General features: G+C 44.6%; 1 protein-coding gene across 1 annotated transcript in view; it reads right to left on the bottom strand.

The window, feature by feature from the left end:
• ZNRF2 (zinc and ring finger 2) overlaps window positions 1-24518 on the bottom strand; it is a 164508-nt gene that overhangs the window by 7091 nt on the left and 132899 nt on the right. Inside the window, exon 3 of the mRNA XM_086942079.1 lies at window positions 18897-19002. Coding sequence (XP_086798205.1) covers window positions 18897-19002 — 106 coding nt within the window. The remainder of the gene's footprint in view (window positions 1-18896; window positions 19003-24518) is intronic.

The raw sequence follows: 24518 nt of genomic DNA, 5'->3' as shown, positions 1-24518 counted from the left end.
CCTCCAAGCTGAGTGGGGGGATGGGTGCGCAGCGGGGATGACGCCACTAATCTGCATATGTTTTTTTCACTGATGTGCTGGTCACTGGCCATTACAGGTTTACAGTGTACTCTTTGGATGTGACAGTCTGGATAACAATATATTCTAGAATTCCCTCTTCATTTCTTTAGAAGAGGCTTGACATAACCATAAAACAAATGTGTTTTTGAGATTCTTGCTTCTTGTACTTAGTGCGGCTTCCTACCAATTCTTAGAGATGGCAAAGACTGTTAGTGCACAGAATTGACACATTTTAATGTATTTTGTGTGACGTTTTGAGTGACACTTCCCCACAAGCCAAGCAAAGTAACTAATACCTTCCCTAACGCTGGGATTTAGAGACATGACCTCCTCCTTGCATTGCATGGTCTTAGGATAGAGAACAAGGCTACCCTAGCCAAACCTGGGCTCACACAAGACAAACTAGGTGCCTCATGCTGCCTTACATAGACCAGTGTGCCTTTACAGAGCCCTCATTTCTGGGACTAAATCATTTCTCAAACAATCCTGCATGATTTGATTTCCAACAAGAGAGCGAAGTCTTAAAGAGGGGGAGTCGGGAGGACACCTTACAAATAACGAGGAGTCTGCATCCCAACAAGGTTCAACAACGCTTGCATGTCTTGAGCTGTGATGGTTGCTCTGCAGGGAGAGAATGCTCTCCAGCAAAGTCTGGGTTCTTCATATCCTCAAAAAATTATCTTCTGGTGATTTCTGCCCGCAAGCGGAAGGGTGTAAACAGAACAAGCACTGAAGGATGCTAAACGAAGACCATTAAAGAGTTCAGGAGTGACAACAGCTCACCAAGCCAACTCTAAACAATCACTAGAGATTACATGAAAACACTTTACAGCGAGTCCCTTTTGTTTTTATGTTTCCAGTAAATTGGACATTTGGATACATGGTCGTCCACCATTTAAGTTTGGACTTTATCGTCCCATCTCCATGTTTACAGATATTTTGATTTGATCAGCGCCAAGGTCAGATTTGATAAACGCCAAGACACTTCAGGGCATTCAAGCGTAATAGAAAATGAAAAATCAAATCAGACGTGGCTGGCAGGTCTCAAACCAACGTGCAGGTCCGCAACACTTCGAAGGATGCCGCACAACTATGCCATGTGAACATACTAAATACCATTCCATAGGGGCATCCTAGTGGTGGGTACCCCTAGCCAGTCACCCACCACAAGTCTGAACAATGCAGACCACACTTATTTGTTTAGTAGAGTAAAGGCAGCAGTTCATGGCTGCTTTCACTACAAGCAATTCCTCATAGTTTCCCATAGCGCTATACCTTCAGAATGACAATTTTATATTGTTTACCATCCCAGTGATAGTGGTTACAATCATAGCAGCCAAGTAGACACTTGTCATGTGCGCCGCCATTAGCCAACAGGACATTCTGTTCTCAGGATGGTAGTTTTGTTTTTAAACATTGTTGGAACATGCATAAAAAGCGTGCAAAATGTTGCCTAAAATTATGACTGATTGAAAGTGTAAAATTACATGAAACCAGTGAGCATCTTAGTGGTTTATAGGCCCTTCACCCCAACAAACCGCGAAGACAGAGACAACCTGCGCATGTGATTTCTTCCAATACATTGACTTTTCCGATGCAAGAGAACACGGCAGACATCTTACAACAATGGAGAAGGTAGTCCATCTCACACAAAGGCATGGCTGCACTAAGCAAATACATTCTGCAGAGGCCTGCAAACAAACCAGGCTGTCTAGGCCTAGCGGTCAGGTGCACATTAAATCCATCGAGATGCAAAGAACATCATAATTGTTTATGGCTAGTATTTACATTATGAAACAATTTCAGCAATTCACATGTTTTTTCTCACAATTTTACAAAGAACACAAATGAGACTAAATCCGCAAGGATGCATTCAGTGCTGCAATGCTTTAATATACATACGAAAAAGACTGACATGTGTTAGTGCCTATTCAAAAGAGGATGTTAACCATGAGGCAAGCATGCCTGTGTGGCACTTTGTACCAAAGAGCGCCTTAGTTGGCACTCCGCTCGTACCAAACCAAAAGCTGAAGGTTTTCGGGCCTGAGACGGTGTCTCATGCCAAACAACTTCACCAGGACTTTAATAAACGGGCAGTAATTGCCTCATGCTCCCACTACCTACTGCTTCACTCAAGTGAAACCGAGGCTCAGCATTCTTCGCCCTGCCCACGACTCAGCATCCCTCTCACCGCTCAGCATTGCTCGCCCTGCCCACAACTCGGCATCCCTCTCCCCGCCCACGTCCCAGCATCCCTCTCCATGCCCACGTCTCAGCATCCCCCTTCCCGCCCACGGCTCGGCATCCCTCTCCCCGCCCACGGCTCGGCATCCCTCTCCCCGCCCACGGCTCGGCATCCCTCTCCCCGCCCACGGCTCGGCATCCCTCTCCCCACCCACGGCTCGGCATCCCTCTCCCCACCCACGGCTCGGCATCCCTCTCCCCACCCACGGCTCGGCATCCCTCTCCCTGCACAAGGCTCGGCATCCCTCTCCCTGCACAAGGCTCGGCATCCCTCTCCCTGCACAAGGCTCGGCATCCCTCTCCCTGCACAAGGCTCCTCATCCCTCTCCCTGCACAAGGCTCCTCATCCCTCTCCCTGCACAAGGCTCCTCATCCCTCTCCCTGCACAAGGCTCCTCATCCCTCTCACTACCCAATGCTCAGCATCCCCCTTCCCGCCCACGGCTCAGCATCCTCCACCCCGCCCACGGCTCAGCATCCTCCACCCCTCCCACGGCTCAGCATCCTCCACCCCGCCCACGGCTCAGCATCCTCCACCCCGCCCACGGCTCAGCATCCTCCACCCCGCCCACGGCTCAGTATCCTCCACCCCGCCCACGGCTCAGCACCCCCCTCCCTGCCCAAGGCTCAGCATTCCTCTCCCCGCCCACAGCTCAGCATTCCTCTCCCCGCCCACGGCTCAGTAGCAAGAAATTCAATCACAAGTTCTAAAATAAGTTTAATAAAATAAATGTAGAACTTTGAGCTATTTGTACTAAAGGTGTTTGTACCCCTATCCGAACATTTTGCCCTGGAAGTCAAGAACTACACTTTCCCCATAGGGACCACTTTCTGTTAAACACTGTCAAACCCAGGTTCCTGGTTTACTGGGTTGCCCCTTTAATCTTGGAGCACAAAACATGGGGCTGGTCCCACTACAAGCCACAAGGTCGCTCGGTTTCAATCTCTCTCTGTAGGTAAGTCCAAATCGAAGTCTAAGGAGAAGTCGAAGGGGAAACTCAAGAATATGTACAAATGAACTCGGACTCTGTTTAAATACATATTACATCCCGGCTCGGACACCACAGATTTTGTTGTTCATGCCATGGGCGCCAATGTCCTCAGCTGACGCCTGGCCAGGGAAGTTCACTAGATCAGGAATCTTTGATCAGAAGTATCAATCGATAAATCAAAGTACCTTACATAGCAGTTTGGTACTGAATACTGCAAATTCTGACGTGGCACTCATTTAATTGACAATAGATGGATGACTGTGCGCGTACCGTGTGTGATCTGAGATTGTGACGCCAAGGACAAATACAGATCGCAGCAGTGAATGCTTAAACACTGATCCTCATATAGGGATTCAAGGTTAATAACGGACCAATAAGAGGCCCAAGGAAAAACGTGTCACGTATAACCAGCCCAGCTCGAGGGCAAGATAAAATGCTCAGACATCAACTGGAAGTAGGTCCATTACCGCCAGGAGCATGCAACACTGATTCCATGACATCACTTGTGATGCCGTTGAGCATTTCACGTGCAAAGTAGTCCATTTTGAATGCTTCAGAACGTGTGCTCCTACTGCAACTAATTTTGCAACATTTACATATTAAACTATCATTAAACCATCCACATTACTCTTGCTTTTTTAAAATAATAAAATATACAATGGTGTCAGCCAATATTAAGTATATTGAGACTTTTAGGCACTTTAACCTAAACTGATAAGATCTTTTCCATATAGCAGTTCATACAGCGTTACTGTTTCTAAGCACTATATGTAATGTGATGTGATAGTAGTACTCAACGTACTGACTTAGGGAGGGTGGCAGGCGAAGGCGCCTTTGCCAGGATGGAACTTAAGCAATTATCTTCATGCAGACCCCATCTCGATGACGAAAGATTAAGTTTAACACATGGAATAATCCTGATGGCGCGAAGTAACTGTCACGTTAAAATGATGGGCAGAGACTGAACAATGGTCGTCAACACACAGGGACAATATGGCCTGCCGAAGCACTATTTTCTAAAGATGCTCACCGACACCATCCGCAGCAGCGTGAGGCGGGCAGGGCCACGGCAGGCAAATGTAGGTCTCCCTCCGCACAGTGGTCAAAGGTCAGCAGGCTCAGCAGGCAAACCAGCGGCACCCAGATGGATACAGGAATCTGTGTGTGGTTACACACAGGTCAGGCAAACATGGTACACGTTACAACAGACTGGGCCATGTGACGTGTATCCGTGGCCTCATGTCACTAAAGAATTGATTCAGATTAAATGTTCAGCTCCAAATTCTTCACAAATGGACTTAGAGCAGGTTTAGAACAACTCTAAACCTGCTCTCACATAAATGTAACTGGCAACCAAACAGAAAATGTTTATTTATTTAAAAAAATCACATGAGAAAAACATATGCACCTTAGTGATCTCATAACGTGCTACAGAATTAATTTGCAAATTCCAGGCATGACCAGAGTCAAAATCTATTGAAGCATCAATGTTTAAGATTAAAATCATCCTAAATAAGGCAAGCACATACACATACAATCCTAGATTAATAAAAGAAAAGCATTGGCAAAGCTAAATATATTTGGAATAGGCCCCTGCTGTTTGGGTTTTATCAATGCTTTTGGTTTTGTCGTGGTTTTTGCAAAGCTTTATTGCTGGGGCCGCAGACAGACTCATCAAACCCAAAAAGGAATTCTGAAAGGAAAAATATTTTTGGGTAATAGTAGGGTCACAGTAGTTGCTAACATTAAAAGGAACTACTTTGTGTGTGGATGTGGTCCTAGTGAAAAGACTGAACGCCGGCTCTCAGCCAATAATCAATCCCAGGCTGTAGTGGACGGAAGACAAATGTGAATGACAACACACCAAAGCATGAAGCAGGGTGGCCGAAAGCCCTTACAAGTAATTATAATATGCATAGAATTACAGTGAAGGCAAGAGGTCTTGGCTAGTGACAGATCTAATAACACAAGACAAACATGATAAACAAGGACATCAAACCAAGTAGGAAGGAAGAGCATGACCGCTTAGAGCAGTTTTCAGTGAAAGCTGTAGAACTTCAACCCAAGTTTGAACCATGATAGGCCTCAAATGTTTTCCAAACCGAATCACATTTGTACTGCACGTCTCAGAGGCTTGCAATGCATGGTTAGGTTACGGGAACATACAACTTTAGTCAAAGCTGTTGTTTTCAATTTACACAGTGATCTTAAGGTAAATTTCTAGCTTGTTATTGGACAGCTTTGTTGTCAGAGACTAACATCTGGATCATAGCCCGAATGTCCTGGACTCACTGGTCCGGAGGAGAGGCCTCAAAGCGCACTGTACCCAGAATGACTCTGATAAAGGGACGTCTCCGAATGAGTCAAGTGAAACTTCAGCAAATTGACTGAGTACCCAAGAGATGTAGAGGTTCACGGTCAGCTGAAGGGGTTCCACAAATGACTGATGAGGAGTCCACATCTGGTAGCACTTAAGAGGTAGGAGAAGGCTAGTACCTCAGACCTATTCAGATGGACAGTGACCACTGGCTTCACTTCTTGAACATTTGAGGGGCATTGGTGAGGCCGTAAGGGAGCACGGCAACCTGAAAGAGCTTCTGACCTACCCTGAACCGCAGGAAACGCCGGTGGGCGTGCAGGACAGATGTCAAAATAAGTGTTCTGAAAGTTTAACACTACCATCCTGTCTCCAGGATCCCGAGCATAAAGAACCTGGGATACAGAAACCATCTTGAATAGGTCTTTGCAAGGGAAGGCATAGAGGAGGTCGAAAGAGTGCGCTAGGAGGAGGTCTCCGTCCTTCTGCACATGCAAGTTACAGGAATAAAAATCAGTCCATATTTCCATTACCATGTCCCTCTCGGTCTCCTTTGTCCAAAAGAGCCTGCACTTCCTGGTGTAGGATAGACTGAGGGTTCTCCATTAATATGTACTGAAAGCCCGTTCTAAGACATGCAGAACAGGCTGTAGTTTAAGTCCTGTTGTAAGCAAGAGGGTTGTTCAAAAGCACGAGAGAAGAGGCAGAGAGCACAGGAGCAAAACCAAAGTGTTTCAAAGAAACGGGACTGCCTTGCATCCTGTCCTGCTGTAAATTGACATGTAGTGAATGCTCCCACCATCTACTATTGGGACTAGAAAAATACAAGTGGTTTCCTGTCTTTCCTTCAGCTTTAGGCATGACTGGTCTCTGGGCACCCTCAGGCCTCCCGTGCATTGGGGCTCAAACTCCTCCTCCCACCCCTGCTTCCAGAAGTCCTGCACGCCGGAACCGGAGTGGTTTGTAAATGTCACTAGTACCTCCAGAAGGTTACATGAGAACCATTTCTTATTTTAGATATTGTAGAATTATTTTGGCACAGGCAGCCTCAAAAACAACTTTTTTCCAAACAGGAAAATATTTATTGCAGTAAAATATTTATTGCAAACAGTGTTTTAAGGAGGTGCACTGCGGCGTTTGCCTGCCTGGTGAAAAAATACTCAGATACACATTTAGTTTTGTCAGGTGAAGTTTAGACAGCTGGCTTCCATTTTTTTCATCGGAGACCGATGAGGCACTGACAGCACATGGGTTTCCTTGAAAATTATGGAAAGAATGCCAATTATTTTAAGGGCAAGAGTGAAGCTGACATCTAAATACATTCTCATGCGTTTAACCTCATTGAATTGTGAGAAGGGAAATCAAACTAAGAAATTAATGTTCGAGGCTTCCTGCAGCACGGAATCCACATTTCACAGAAACCTTGTCATTTCAACAAACTGAAAGCACTGCATGTTGTACAGTAAAGACACGGAACCACACGTACAAAATACTGGTCCGATCACCACCTCATCCTCCTCACGATCAAGAGCTCCATGCACCCCCCTCTAATAAAACAAAACAAATTAAACTAACCAGAAATCTTAACCTTACCCCCCAGGCGAGCTGGAGACTAAAATAAAAGCCCTTCTACGACTTACTCCTCTCCCCCAAAGCACTAATGACCTCACGGATCCTTACAACAGATCCATTGCTGAGGACCAAATTGCCTCAGCCAAACTCAAAATACAAAAAAGTAAACCATCTAAATCCTGATTCAATGCCAACCTTAACAATGAAAGGCGAGCCCTCAGACAAACCGAACGCACTTTGAGGCAACAACCCTCCTCCTCTAACCTTACCTCCTCAGAGCCGCTAGGACCCGCTATAAAAAACACTTAACAAAAAAGCATCCTTCTTCCGTTCACAATTAGACCGGGCAAAAAAAAAAACACGACTGAGAACTATTTAACATTATTAAAAATCAAACTACTTCTGCTTCAATCCCCCCCCCCCCCCCCCCCCCACAATCTTCCAGCATCGTTTGAAAGATGTGAGGAAATCGCTAGCTTCTTCTCTGACGAAATCACAAAGATTGACCTATCCTTCGCCGCTCCCCTCCTCCCCCCCCCACAGAACCTACCTCCCCTCCCCAACTTTCTCCCCGTACCCGTGTGACCCCACCACACTGTTCCCCAGCGAAAGAACAATGCTCCCTGGAGTAACTTTAGTCCCATCTCAGAAAGGGATATCCTTAGCATCATCTCCAAGTTGAAACCATCCTCACATTCCAGAGATCCCATACCGGCTCATCTAGTTCAAGATCTAAAACAAGTCATCACCCCATATTGGCCCGCCATCATCAACTCCTCCCTCGCTTCCGGTTTGGTTCCTGCATCCCTCTAACTAGGTCAAATTACCCCCATCTTGAAAAACGCTATAGCTGACCCAACTGACTTAAATAACCTGCGCCCTATCTCCAACCTTCCATTCCTATCCAAGGCCCTAGAAAAATTTGCCCTGCGCCAGCTGGACAAATACATCAACACCTTCAACCTCTTAGACGCCTCCCAATCAGGTTTTCGAAAGGGCTGTAGCACTGAAACAGCCATGCTCAAGATCAATGACGACATCCATTGATCCCTAGACAAAGGTGAAGCCTCCCTTCTCATTCTTCTTGACCTCTCCGCTGCCTTCGATACTGTTAACCATGCTGCCTTACTCAACATACTCAAAAAAAGTTTTGGCTTTGACGGAACTGTTCTTAAGTGGTTCACTTCCTATTTCCTACACAGAACACAACAAATCAAAATCAGCAATTGCCTCTCCAAACTTCTTCCTGTCACCATGGGCGTCCCCCAGGGCTCCATTCTCTCTCCCACCCTATTCAACCTCTTCATGGAACCCCTCACCCTCATCCTTAAACAAGCTAAAATTGGTTACCACCTCTACGCTGACGACACCCAACTTTACTATAGGATCAAATTCCATGATGACATCCTACATCTCAATAATGCCTTGTCTAAGATCCAATTATGGTTCCATCAAAATCACCTCAAACTTAACCCTAAAAAAAACAGAAATCATTCTATTCTCTCCCAAAAACAACCCTCTGCCCATTCATCACTGGATCTCTGACATCAAAGCCCTTAACTGCCCTCTTGCCATTCTCTAACTCTGTCAAATCCCTCGGCATCAGCTTCGATCAGAACCTCAGCCTCCCCCACCCCCCAAATAAAAAATTCAGCCAAAAGTGCTCTCTCCGTACTCTAGCACCTCAAAAAAAAAATCAAACCCTTCATTTCAACCGATGACTTTAAATCGGTCGTGCAGTCACTGGTCCTATCAAGAATGGACTACGGTAATGCCACCCTCATTAGGTACTCCCAAAGTCCACCTTGCCCCTATCAAAGCTGTCCTCAACCCTGCCGCCAGGTTGATCACTGGCTGCAAACTATTCGACCGCATCTCCCCCCCGTCCTCAAGGACCGCAAATGGCTGCTGATTGAAGGCAGATCCACCTACAAAATTGCCGGCATCACCTACAAAGCCCTCCACCTAAATACCCTTTCTTACCTCACTGAAAAACTCCACAAAGCGGGCTGCACCAGAACACTGAGGAGCACCAACGCTCTTTCCCTTGTCCCTCCTTTACTAAAAAAGAAAACTCCACAATCTCAATCTTTCTCGGAAGTGCACCCTCTGTCTGGAACGCTCCCCCTAAAGATCTACGCTGCAATCCCTCCTAAACCTGCTTCAAAAAAGAACTCTAGCTGCTTCTTCTTAACAAATACTGGAACTCTTAAGTACCTGGTCACTGCCTATGCAGCTACATCCTTTCCTTCCTCTACCACTCTATCCTCTATGATCTGTTGTTTAATCCTTGATCTTACATGTTTTGTTCCATTTAATTTATGCGCCACATGTGCAAATTATGTATCCTTTTGTCTCATTTGTACCTATGCGTTATTTCAAATCTGAATCTTTAATTTAATATTGTAAAGCGCTCTGATACTCCTGGGTCCAGCCAGCGCTATATAAAACCTTTTAAATAAATAAATAAATAATTAAATGCAATAAGGACTCTCATTCGTGAGAGTTTAAGCTATTGGCATTGTAAATGACAATGCCTTTTATTGATCTGTTTTGAGAATTAACACACAAATAAAAGGCATTGTCATTTACAATGCCAATAGCTCAAACTCCTGTAAATGAGAGACCGACATTGTCCCAGGCTGCTTAGAAAGTGAAAGCCCGGATGGCGCACTGATTGCGACAACAAATGTGCCCCAATGGCACACGCTTTTAGAACATCTGTGCTGGTTATCACACAGTAACACCCTTGTATCCACAGTTCCACGATTGACCTGAAAAAACACACTTCACTGCCTCGCAGACTGCAGGTTACAAAGACTTTACACAGTGAAACAACCCTTTTAACAGTCAAGAGGCCGTTTTCAATGTTATTTTATTGCACACGTTTACAAAATCTATTTAAAACAAATATGCATGAAAAAATGGGATGGCACATACCATGCGTGCCGATGCAGAGTGTAAAGTAATATCCTGAAAGGTAAACTGCACACACAGTTCACAACTCCCCCCCCCCCCAAAAAGCTAAAATCATAGGTTTATCATCCTAATAAGAATCTTTTATTCTTCATTTCAAAGGAGGTGTCTGGTGTATACCAGAGAGGCCTCGAGGCTGAGCCCTGAAGGTGTCCCAATGTATGCAGGAATCACACGCATTGGCTTTTTTCATCTCTATGGAATAAAGGAGAGCGGCTTCTTTTACTGCGGTTTGAAGCCAACAATAAAGGAAGGTTCTTTATTGGACGATGGACTATGGTTTGTGAACTGCCTGCGCTCCTTACCTCACATCTCATTTGTTTTCTGCATCGTATTCAGAGAAGCCCCGTTGGACACTAAAAGGTCAGACCATGGGATGCTGTTGCGTCGGCTGCTAAATAGCAGATGCTCCTCTAACAATATATTGATTATTTCACCAGTGGTGAGTGAGGGACAGGGTGACATGATCCATTTGAGGCTTCGCCTCTGGAGTCAATCCCACTCCCACGGGTAAGAAGTATCTATATCTTTCTATCCATAGCTTTATCTATCCATATATAGAAGAGTTCAAGTACCTGACGAAAATTCTAGTGTAAAAAAAAAACAAAAAACGCCGGATCTCTGCAATGTATTTCATCACAATGCAGATTAATGACGCGTTTTGGTGGCAAAGGTTGTGAAGAAAAAATGAGCCACTGACCATCATTGTGAAATAAATCACGCACACCTAGCGTGTTCTGACTGGGATTCCCTTGTGGATCTTAGAATATTATACCTGGCTGGTTCTGGTAACCATTGCTAGGGGCCTGAACTGCATAGCGAGGAAGCAGCTTTCCTTGATCGGGGAGATATGCGAGATATATATATAGATATATAGATATATAGATATATATAGATATATAGATATAACAATCCATCACCTCTGCCCACGACGAGAGTGAAGAGGCCAACCAAGGGGACAGGTATAAACAGCTTTTATTCCTCAGGCAGCAAGGCAGAAAAGTATTAAACACCCGCTATGAGACGAATGCATTTCGGCTTGGAAACAGCCTTCTTCAGCGCCACGGGTGTAGTTGCTTCAGATGGTGGCAATTTTTCTGATGTAGTATTACACCCCACCTGATTTGTCTGGCGCTGCCCCGCCCCTTCTGGCACAAATACCAATTGCAAAAGTCCCTGGTCAGTCACATGGTGTGCCGCGACTACCAGCCCCAGAATGCATCTTGTTTGCACCTCCTGGTCGATGTTTTGCATGGGGTGTGGAAAGCGCTGTACTGTTGGCAAATTTTCCGCCCTCTACTGCCTTGGAACACGCTGTCGCCTCCAGTCCCCTATCATCTCACCTCCCATTGTCTGGTGTCCTTTAAGCGGGGACAGGGGTGGAATACACCCTGCCCAGCGTGAAGCCGATTGACTTCCACACCGCCGTAATTTCTCACAGATCGGGGGGGGGGGGGGGGGGGGAGGGGGGTTCTGAATCCCGGTACCCCGGACATCTCCAAACGCCACCAAAGCAGCACCCAGTGAGCAGAAACCAACTTCATGAGATGGGAGCCTCTTGTGTGCGGCACTGGAAACCGCGCTGAATATAACAATCCATCACCTCCGCCCACGACGAGAGTGAAGAGGCCAACCAAGGGGACAGGTATAAACAGCTTTTATTCCCCAGGCAGCAAGGCAGAAAAGTATTACACACCCGCTATGAGACGGATGCATTTCGGCTTGAAAACAGCCTTCTTCAGCGCCATGGGTGTAGTTGCTTCAGATTATATATATATATATATATATATATATATATATATATATATATATATATATATATATATATATATATATATATATATATATATATATATATATATACACACTACTATTATAAAGCGAGAACTGGGAACCTTTGAGGCGGGTAAACTCCAGAAGTACACCACCAATCACAACACCCAATAGAGCGTTGGAAAAGGGAGGTCGACGAGATGGACATAGGCTATACATTTGTACAACATATACATTACAAAGAGCAAACAACATTCGGGCAAAAGTAGTTCCTTGTGGGTGTTGTTCTGCTGTTAGGGAGTAGCATGGGCGTGCCAAGATAATGTGGGCGGTAACATTGGCAGAGGGGCATGTCCCAAAATGCATGACACTTCACTCACTTACAGGGGCTGCGAGCTTCAAACATACATAAAACACAGCACCTTCACAAAACACAGCGACTTCACGAACAAAAACTCAAACCTTTACACATAAACACCGTTTTCTACCCAGCGATTTCAAAAACACAGCGTTGTTGGCATCCATGGGCAATTAAACACATGGCAGCGAATACATTATGATAGAGGCATGCCTAAAAACATTAAAAGTTCGCAAAGTGGCATGGGCTGGGTACTCACTTCAGTGCCTACATTGCTAACCCATTCCGCGATACATTCTGCAGGCTTCGGATCAGACATAAACAAAGGGGCGTGGCTTCATCAACAAAAGGGGCGCGGATATAGGTGCGCGGTAACAAACGCGATCAGTGTCACTCAAGTCAGACCACACCAAAGGGGCGCGCCTTACGAAAACAACCAATCACGCTACATTTTGGACAAGTTGCACAGTAATTCACAAACAATGTATGCTACACTTTCACACATTGGTCCGAAATGCACGTGACTCTAACTAAGAAAAGACAAGGATTGGTTGACGCACTCGGCACATTATTGCTGTTGTACGGACAGACGCGTTTGAGGAAGGGAGCACAACATTAGCTGAGCAAAAGCGGAGACAGTTTCAGAGGAAGGGACCACATTATTAGGGTCGTAAGGACAAAGCCGTTCACGGACAGCTCAATGAAATTCATGCAAAAAACACGAAGGCACATTATTGCTGTTGTACCGACGCCTTTGAGGAAGGGAGCACGACATTAGCTGAGCAAAAACGGACACAGTTTCAGAGCCAGAGACCACATTATTAGCGTCGTGACATTTTCACAATTTAAAGTACATTAAACTTTCACACAGGGGGGCGGCCAGGAAAACAAAAATACGCCGAATTGAAGAAGCCTCATTTACATTGCCCAAAGTGGCAGGTTCTATGGTAATTAACGCTGCTTGCCATTGCAGACCCAGAATTCAATAAGCCTCATTTACATTACCGAAAGAGGCATGGTAATTGATGCCGCTTTCTGGTTCCACAATTAGGTCGCAACAAGCCTCAAACTTGATTCAAAAAGCACAATCACTGCTTTAATAAGTGCGCCCATTGTTTAAAGAATAAACACTAACACGTTCAAACACTCTTCTGTGGCATTGCAGCATAAACAATAAATAAACACTTTCACACTTAAACATACATCCGAGGCCTCGCTGTAATTGCTACGCAAAGGCGGACAGACTTCCACAATTTGCACTACATGAAAGCTTCAACAAGGGGGCTCCCAATTTAAATAAGGATCATTATAGTTAAAGAAAGACACGTCATTGATGCTCATTCACGGAGCTTTCCATAAAACCACTGTTTGCTCCAAATAAAAATTACAATTGATTCACAAACCACAAAAGACAACATTAGACGCTACGAGCCCGTACCAACGCTGTTTGGGTGACAAAGTTTAGCACTTCTCTCTTTATAATAGTAGTATACATATTGCTTTTGTAAAGGACACACCTTTAACGTACTGTACTCTACTGGTAACAGCCACTCTACTACATTTGCTACATTCAATAGTTTCATTACACTTTCACCACATATATAATGCTCAGTTCGCCATGCTCACAAACATAACTATTAGCCCGTACCAACGCTGTTTGGGTGGGAAACTTTAGCACTTCTCTCTTTATAATCTATACTTCTCTCTTTATAATCTATACTACTATTATAAAGGAAGAACCTTGAGGCTTTAAGGCAGGTAAACTCAGGAACCACAGCGCCAATCCACACACCCGATACATCGTTGGAATCCTCAGGGTGTGCAGATGGACATAGGCTATATAAAGTTAAAAAATACGTTATATTAAAAAAATTTACATTATAAAAAAAGTAGTCCCCTCGAAGTACCGCCGTCCGCGACCTGCGTGCTGACGTCAGGAGCACGGGGAGGAGCGGCGTCCAGGAGAGGCGGACATGGCACAGGGAGGAGTGGTGACGAGCGGCGAGGAGCGGTGGACTGAGGAGCGGCGGCTGAGGTAAGGCAGTGGGGGTCGGGGCAGGCAGGGGAACGGGGTGATGTAAGGCTCCAAACTACCACGATCACGCTCATTAGTTTTACCTCAAATACAGGTCAGGAAGTTGAACTGCAGAGCGTCAGCGTTTCAGCATTTCAGCTTTAAGGGTTTAGGTTGACACGCCGGCATTATGTCACCATGCTGGAATCTCGGCACGCCAAGCTCCGTCAAGGGTAAACCCCGCTCAAAGATACCCCACAGGCGAAAGTGATCCGTCAACCTCGGAGCCGTGTTTAAATGTGCCCTCTTTTCGTGGTACTTTTCATGTGGACAGGGAAAGCAAACAGCCCGAAGCGCACTGCTGTGACTATCATATGTCGCCTTTTTAAGGCTCCGGGGGACAATGTCGGTGTAGGCGGGGGTCGGGGCAGGCAGGGGACGGGGCGGGCGGGGACAGGGAAAGCAAGCAGCCCGAAGGAAAGCCAGGAAATCTGGTTCGGTTTATCCCCACTCTAAACACATGGAAATGGTAATTTCCAGGCGAAGGCTGGAGTAATAGCTGCAATACAGTGAGACGGTTTTACATTATAATGCACTGCTGTGACTATCATATGTCGCCTTTTTAGGGCTCCGGGGAACAATTTCGGGGCAGGCAGGGGTCGGGCGGGGGCTCAAAATGCTGGACAATGTCGGGGCAGGCGGGGAAGAGATAGATAGATAGATAGATAGATAGATAGATAGATAGATCGATCCTACTGGCGACCGCCAGTAGGTATATAGTTAGGACCTAGTTACCATAGGAAATTCCTAACATTCTATTGGGAATACCTTTGGCGCCGATTGAGGGATCTGCCTGTAATTTTCCTTAAAATTGCCTCGCTGCGCTCCGCTCCTTCCCTGAAAGTTTCAGGGGGATTTGTTAAGTGGGGGCTGAGAAAAAAGGGGGGTCCCAAAACGTGTTTTCCCCATGTTAATTTCCATAGGGACATTCTGACAAGGCTACAGCTCGAACGGCTGAACGGAATTACACCAAACTTGGCAAAATGTTAGGGACAGGTATGCAGTAGTGCCTTTTCTGTATTTGGTGTAAATCCCTCCAGTAGTTGTTGAGAAAATGAATTTGAGCAAATTATATATCTATATGCGCTCAACATTCTATTGGGAACTACTTTTGCGCCAATTGAAGAATCTGTGTGTAATTTTTCAGAATTGGCCAGCTCCGCTACGCTCCTAGGGTTTATTAAGTGAATTTGCAAGGTTTTTAAAATGCTAATTCCTAACTACATAAGGCCTGAAACCTATGGTTTTTTAAGTGAAAATATATATATATATATATATATATATATATATATATATATATATATATATATATATATATATATATATATATATATATATATATATATATATATATATATATATATATATATACACACACACACACACAGATAAATATATTACAGAATATTTTTTGCACCACAATCTATAACCCGCAGAACAGCCACACAAATTCTTATTAACTCACCTTTGGTGTAAAAGACGCCGATGGTGGGACTTCCTTCGGAAGGAATTCACCCATCCCTCGTGGCATCTTTTAAATGGCACTGATTGTTATAACATTCAGCTAAGGTTGCAATCTTCCATCTGCCTTCCCCAGAGCCGGTCATAAAATGGCTCAATTAGCCAACTGTTTTTTGTCTGAGGTACACAAGATGCATTTTCCCCTCATTTCTTCTTCTAGGCAACAGCAATTCACCTGCTCTATGGGAAGGTTGTGCTTGTTCCAGGTTAACCTCTTAATAGATTTTTCAAATACTAAAATTTAGACCTATAAAGATTTTGATTGCATTAATTTATTGTAGCACTATTGACAGTCTTCAAAGACAAATTGGGGTTCTTGTCAGCAATACAAGGTTCCGAACCTTAGGCCCGGGCATAATTTTAATTACACTGGCGTAATCTGGGGGAAATCAATCCTATCCAGAGTACATTTAGCGGCTGCTTTAGCTCACTATTAGGGTTTTGCTGAATCTAGCACTGTTTCCGAACACAAAATGAATCCTTTCATCCTTTTTGTATGCAAAGGTGTATTTTGCATTAAGAAAATAATGGTAGATGCAGGAAGTAAGTTGTGGGGATAATCCTTACTGAACAGTACATTTCTTAACATTTCTTCACGCAAAATGCCTTCTCATTATCACTTTGGATATGAGGGAGGTATTTTGTGATAAGAAAATAGTGCTAATTGACGAGGGTAAGTTGGGTGAAAATGATACCCCAACAGTATGCCCAGACGTGGGTCCCTTGCTCACTTTGCCACTGGATCCAAGCTAGCCTGGCTGATGAGGGGTGTTACCCAGAAACCAGTCCCAGGATGCTTGTATCTGGTCCAGGGAAGACCTGGCTTGGCGGTTGGGGATGGACTGTTCCCATGAGGCACAGGGTCAAGACTGATTTGCAAATGGCTGGGTCTGAACTGGGGTGGCAGAGTGAGCTAAGGAACGATGATGGATTCAACCCAGATCTGTGACTGGGGGTGAGTGTCTGAAAAGTTTCAGTGCTCCGCCCATCATTTCCTTGTGTTTGCTTGGTTCGCCCTTTACCTGAACAGCCAGAAGGCTAATTACCACAAGCTTCTGCCAGATCCCAGCCAGTAATTAACCTTGATCAGGTGTGAAATTTCTCGAGAGCAAACAATAGGCTGGCCTAACTGGGCCGAGGTGAATCCTCTGAATTTAGCAGATTATGCAAATGGCAGCAGTGCACTTTCTTTTTGATGCTATAAAGCAAAATCCGGAATCAATATCAGATCCTGCTCGACAGGTCTGCTGGGATCACATAAATCCTTGGGGCACACCTGGAAGGGGAAAAAACGGAATGCCAGGGCAATTCTTGTGGATTCACTGTGTGGTTGCTGAAGGACTCAACTTTTGTATTACTAGACTTCAATCAGTAGGTTTACGTAAAAGTCATGGTGGACACCTGAAAGGGGAGAGAAACGAATGAAAAAACAATTCTTGTGGATTCACGGTCTAGTTGCTGAGGGACTCTGCTTTGGTCCTACCAGACTTCTGTCTCAGTGTTTTTTGTGGGTACAGTGGCTGCCTCAAACTAGATCATATTACACTACCCCCCCACACATCCAGGTTTCTGAGCTCAAGCTTATTGAGGTTGAAGACTTCCGTCATCTTGAGAATGTCCAAAGTGGGTAGGATTGTTCCTTGGGAACTTTAACCCCATTGGTTAGGGCGTGTCAAGGAGTCATCCCATCCAAAAGCTAGTGCCAGGCATAAATAGGGCACCTCTAGGTGTCCACTTCAGAATACTTCCTGGACCGGCAGAAGATCAGAAGAGTATTGGACCTGCTGTATGTGACCAGAGAGGAGCCCTGAAGGGCTGACACTGTTTCTAGGACAAAATCTAGGACAAAGTGAATTACAAGGGTCATAAGCCTAACCTCCCGTTTGAGCTTCAGGGACACAACAAGCTACAAGAGGCTTTCTGCAGGAAGTATCCTGCTGACCAGTGGACACTGGACTGGATGCTGCTCCTGGTCTACGCCTGACACCCCGCGAGTCTAAGCTCATCCCCTGAGGTCCTGTGGGCTTTAGAAGTGTACTCCTGTGGTGGACTGGGACTTAAAGGACTAGGTCAGTCGGTAAAATCTTAGACTAGACCAAACCCGGTTGGAATATCAGGCCAATGCTCCATTGCGGTCAGCCTCCAATTGTGCCCAGGTCCCGGTCTACCACGACAGTTGTCTATTGTTGAAGCTTAGGTCTTCTTGATGACATTTCTACTTGAACAGTTTTAAACATATTTAGGGTTGCACTTATTGATTTTTTTTGTCATGTTCAGGTCACTTCGTTTATTAAATTATTTTCTTATTTGTCTAATTTGGTGTGCAATTGTTATGGTTTTGCATTTGACTTTATTAATGGGCCATAGTTACCAGGGGTGGAGCTCAGGTTAATTTAGTGACTGAGGGTTCACCCTGGCAAGGGCTGTGAACCTTCCTTGAGGTGGATACTAACCTGCCCCAAATAATAATCCAATTTCTTACAGTCTAAATAAGTGATCCCTTCCAGGATTCAGGTTTTGCATGAGGAAAATTATTATAAAGTGTTGTTAGAACTGAGGCCAACCTTTGTAATTCTAGCAACCAAAGAAATCTATTGGGATCCCATTTGGGTCTTCCAAAAGACATAAGGATACAATGGATATAAGTGACTCCATGAGAAACGGTATGACCCCTTCCCCTAAATAGGATAGCTTTCCAAGGCTTACAGCCGTCCAGTAGGAAAACTGAGAAAACAGACGAATTCACACAAGTAGTGAAGAGACATCTACTAACCAAACGGTAGATTACCTGGAAGTCAGATATCCAAGACTGAGATGTCTGGGTTTCTATGCACACATATTTCTGTGAGTACCATATGCCCAGTTCCCTAATGCAAGCGAAAACCACTAAGTTCTTTAATATAATTCAATAACTAGATTAGACTAGTTATTTAATATAATTCAATAACTAGATTAGACTATGAAAACAAACTATAACCGATAGATGGTTTCATGTTCGCCACATACTTACGCTTTATGATATATACAAAGGCAAGGCAGTCGTGCTATGGTGTCTCCCTGTGTCAGCTCTTCGAGGCATATTGCACACTCCCCAGCATCTTTAGTCAGCACATCCTCTAAAAGAATAAGGACAGTTGTAAGTGACAGGGTATGCCATAATATGCACCAATAATGAAAGCTATTCTTAATGTCATTTTTAGTTTATAAAATAGACGCTTTACTAAATTATGCAGGTACTTGAAATGGGTAAAAGTGCTTAACACAACGCAGAAGTCACAATTACTTCATGGCAGAATAAAGGTATAGGTAAAGGATGAGAACAAGTATACAGGGCGGGAAAGTGCACGAGATTCGCTGTCGGGACGCAACTGCGAGGATTAAACATTGTGTGGAATACTTGAGGACATTTGAGACCTGCCACTGAGGCACAGCTTAAATCCCTCCCACTACTGCTCTAGGATACCCTAAAATCTTTAAGATGGTCTCTATCCCTTTAAACGCTAGTTCGACTGTTGTCTGGGATGGACCATGGCGACCCAGTGTTGCATGGCCTCACCCCCTAAATATGCAGCCCCACAAAAGCCAAACATGCATCCATGTCTACTAGAAAGATCATTTGAGCAGCAGGTGCTGGAACAGTGAAGCACAAAAGGTTCAACAAAAAGTAACATATCTAAACTTGTAGCTTTACAACAAAGATTGGATCTTGCTCCTTAAGAGTGTTTAAGCTGACCTAGAACTGTGATCTTACAGTGTTAAGGGATATTTAGTGGTTACAAACATACAACTGACAAACACGAATGGGCTGAGCGTTCTTTTCCAATCATGGCACCAGCTACTTGTTCTCTTCTTCGTAACTTATGCATTTTGTAAATTTGTCCAGACGGGTAACGGGTGAACACAGGAGCCTTTGGAAACAAAAGTACACAAACAAAGCTCTGAACAGCAATACCACAGGGCTATGTAAATCTGGAATATTTACTCTGCCTGTTCAAAGTCTGGATGGAAATTCTCCATGAAGCTCTAGGCATGACGCAACCCATTCTGACTGCCGGCATATCTAAGTATACCTTGGCAAAGTCGCTTGCCTCTCAAACTGCTTGTTAATATGTCCTACTGACACACAACTGTGCAGAATAATGTCATGAGGACACTGGAGCGGTGTAATTATTAGGAACAGTTATAACCGCTACACACTTTTGAACACATAAGAGGCAACCCAACCAACAAAAACAGAACAGTAGCTAATGACAGTCCCAGCTCCCGCATAATCAGTAGGGAGCCCGGATCACTAGGGTTTCATTACTAAACCATGATTGCGGGCATTAAAGTTCCTTGTCAGGACAGCGGTTGCAAATATAGCTTGAAATATTTGGGAAACAGGAGCATAAAAGGATCAAGGATGGAAGAGCTGGTTGTGGAATGTACTTCAATTGTCGCACTATTACGCCCCTCTCACCAATGAGAGCAGAATGCTGAAACAATGCAGGCAAGAGAGGACACCACCCTCCAACCTCCTTTGTTTAGATATCCAAATCTTCAAATATTGGGAGTAGTGTATGCACATCTTCCAAAGCCTGCCTATACTCAATTTTTCTCACTAAATTCTGACAGATCCAAAATTCTGTCTACAACACAGCACATAATTAGATGTGCGACTCCACGTCATTGTATTTTATGCGCGCATCCTAGTGAATTTTCTGCACTTGTAATTGTGGAAATCAGAAGGAAGCAATCAATCTCTGCCGATTTCAACTCCCATATTTACTCTGAGAACACCCAGAGCTTTATAATCAGCCATTTCTCTATGGCTACATATTTCATCTTAGCAAGAGTCCATCCACTGCTTCTGCTGAATCTCATATATAGATATGCAATCCTGCAGAGCAAGCAGGTACCACTATTTGGAGAAATAAGAAAGACTACCCGCTTCTAACCTGTCGAAAATGGAGGCCATATTGCCAAGGAATAATCAGATTTGAGGAGTATATTGAAGTGACACATACCTGCCTTGCCGACTGGTTACTTTTGGAACTCTGCCTATCTCAAGCCCCTTCTTATCCTGTGTAATTCTGCGCCTCGGACACATTTTTGGCTGTTTGCCAGCAAAATTGTACTACATTTTATTACGTTTTGTGCAATTACAACGAACATGGCTAAAACGAATAGGAATAGAAACCCTCTTAGCCCGAGAGGGTTAGCAAACTCGAAGCAATACTTATCAAGTGCAGTGCAAGGTGGGATCATTGGACTGTAGAATTTACCGCTCTAGAGGCACTGTATGAAACTAAGCAAAGAGCTGTGACCAAAAGACACACTACATGTATTATGGACAATCAGGGGAAAGGAAGAGCGTCACTTTTGTGAATTTCATGCGAGATGCTATTCTTATTTACAGTGAAAGCTGGAAGCTTGCTGGTGAGTATCAGTGGTGGATATATATGCAGATAACACCTGCTACTCGTCTGTGAAGAAGTAAGTTCATGGTTATGCTCGCACGTGCCCTGTATTGTTAGTCATTAATGCACTGGTTGAGCAAAATCAGCAAGGCAAAGGACAATGATGCCCCTAAGATAGCACCTAGTAAGGTTCCTGCAATGATATTTGCTGACGGCACTCTTCTACTTTCAAAATCGCCTATGGGAATCCAGCGTATTCTGGACAGCTTAGTTGCCGTCTGTGAAAACAGGAGGCTGGAGATTAACACGCAAAAGACCACTTTTATGGTCTTCAACCCAGCTATTAAGTCTTGTTCCAACCCCTGTTTGGATGGCCCCATCCTTGAAAGAGTGTCTGCATTTGATCATTTAGGTGTCACCTTGACAGAAAACCTGGAGTGGGGGCTGCAAATGGCCAAAGCAAGCCTTAAGCACAGACTCCGGGGGAATTGCAAAAAGATATAGGAAATCCTCCTACAAACCAGCCGGGCCAATAGCAGAGATTTACAAAGTACAAGCAAGGGGTGCCGCAATGTATGGGGTAGAATTATAGGGTCACTGCTCTGCTAGTAGGCTGAGTAAAGTAGAGAACAATTTTATGAAGCAGACGTTAGGCCTCCCCCTCTATGCCTGGACTTACAAATTAGACCTATTGGGGAAGAGATTGGCCTCAGACCCATAGTTTTTGGGCGTAGATTGTGGGTGACCCCAGAACTGGCTCTTTATCGGTCAGAGCTAAAGGAGCTATGGAGTCTCCCAGGTGTTAGTAAAATCTTGGTTTGCACATATAAGGGATGTATGCCATAGGTTGTGCAAATCAGGCTTATGAAGCAATCCTGAAGAATCGTGCCTCTCAATTACGTGGTCAGACTTGATAAAATCCTATAGGGTGTACAAACTTGCTGATATCCAGGAAAGGTCAACCTTAGGACATTTGACAGCCGAATTTTTAAGAATTAAGGACGAGTACATTTTAGAATGCTTCCTAGATGATATCCAACCAACTTTGGCAATGAAACTATATGTACAGTTTAGATTTGGGACCGTACCACTCTGTGCTTTCTCGTACAAATGGTCTAAAACCCTTCCCGAGGTTGTCCTGCCTGTAACTGTAAGGAAGAGTCAGAGCTACATGTTTTTTTCTTTTGTCCCGGTTAAAAATTAGCTAGACAGCGCTGGCTCATCCAACTCTGCAGGAACCTAGGCTTTGTACACTGTGTAGAGACATTTAGAGTCCTGCAGTATGACACATGTCCCCTTTGTCTTTGCAGTAACTCGTTTGTTAACCTCGATGTGGTGTATACGCTGGATGTTTTTAAACCCGCTACTACGACCTTAGAAATATGTATTGCTTGCATTTCTTTTTTTTAACACTTTTGTATTTATTCCTACTCGTTGGTGGTTTCAAAAGTTTTTTTAAAGAAATGAATAAAGGATTAATTTGAATACAACTTCGACTCATCTTTGGAACAAGCTTTGCTCTTTGATTATTACATCATTGCTATCTTTCATGTATAAAAGTGTGCTGAGCTATCTTGTATATTTGGTTGTGTAAGCCGGTCTTGACCTTCTTCCCAATTTTGGGGGTATAGGGAATTGTGCCCCCAGTCTGTGTTGGCATCATTTTTTCACGTTACTAGAGAAGTAAATTTGGGACTTGTGCAGGCATTTATGCTCCGATTCCCATGTTTGTGTTGTTTGCATTGATCCCTTTGAGCTGCTGCTCCCTTACAAATTCATCTGGAAGCACCCCACCATCATCTGAAGGAACTTCACTGGATGGTCAGGACACTCTACGGCTCTCCGCTCCTTCCTGTGGTCACTCCACCGATGGCGACCACCTGAGATAACCACCCTGTTGTGGTGGTTGATTAGGACTTTGGCTGCTGATTTGTTAGTCATGCAGTTTTGCGACTACCCAGGAAGCAAGCAGAGTTTCTGCGCTTTCTCTTTCAGTCTTTTCTCCAAGAGAGGGGCTGGGGGAAAAGGGGAGAATAGCCGTGGCAAGATAGGGGAGGGGGTTCAGATGTAATATGGTATCATACGCCTGTCAAACACTCAGGCCTGCAGCATGGTCAGAAATGTGACAGCTAGGCAAGACTGCATGGAGAGTATTGTTGAAGGTAGCTATTCCATCTTTCCACTATTCCCTATCTTCTATTGGATCCCCTCAAGGATAGGTGGGTACTGCTGCCTGCTACCGCTATGAAGTCTCATGGGAGGGCAGATGGGCAAGACTGTCCTAAAGGGGGACGGGTGTTAATGTTTCTTGTATGGTTACTTAGGTTTTGCTATGTCTGAACCTTACACAACACATGCTTTGGGCGACGGGTGGGGGGGTAGCAGAAGGGGGTGGAAAGTGGGGCTCCTAGGCGCGTGGCCTCTGTATCAGAACTACCATCCCACTAATGTATGGCATGCTATAACTTAACTTTCTAGAACATTAAAGGCCACAATTCACTCATTAAGAGTTACAAGGTCCACTCCTCACTGTTGCACTGGAATGACAAGATGGTGTTCCTGCAAAAGAGCCCCCTCACACACAGAAGAGATCAGACTGAAGTGCAGCTGGAGGGGGCCAAGTATATAACACTGCATATTTCGAATAAGGGGTCCGTGATCTGGTTGAGAGCAGGAATCCTGCTGGCAGCGGAAGATAACTATATAGACCTGGATGGTAGATATGTCCTGCTTTACAGCAGACTAGATGGTTTGCAATTAGTATTAGGTAGTAGCTATGCCTCAAACACTGGCTAGGGCAAATGTGGATCTCCTTAACCAGGAAACTGTCTAACTGGCCCGGAGTCTCATGGATCCTAAGGGGAGGCTTTAATAGTGTTCTTGACATAACACTAGACAGACAGTAACACCTCTGCCCTAAGCAGTGCAAGGGCAGCACCCAAAAAACTGAATGGATGGCATGAAAGCAGGGTACTAGTTGATGTTTAGGTCATCCAAATAAGCACGAGCACTCCTTTTACTCCACTGGCGCATAATATTTTCACCAAACTAGACAGAACTGTTTGCACAACAGGGATGTTAGCCCTGTTCCAGGTGACAAAATATAATCCGAAAATCCTATCTGATCACAATCCAGCTGGGGTAACAATTGGATGGGGTAAGCTCCCCTCACCAATCCCAATTTGGCGCATGCAAACAGCAATGTTGGACGAAATCCCCTTTCGGCACAACAT

The sequence above is a fragment of the Lissotriton vulgaris genome, chromosome 10 (assembly GCF_964263255.1).
Source record: "Lissotriton vulgaris chromosome 10, aLisVul1.2, whole genome shotgun sequence".
Lineage (NCBI taxonomy): Eukaryota > Metazoa > Chordata > Amphibia > Caudata > Salamandridae > Lissotriton > Lissotriton vulgaris.
The sequence above is the reverse complement of the archived record's forward strand: the minus strand, read 5'-3'. Positions and strand labels throughout refer to the sequence as shown.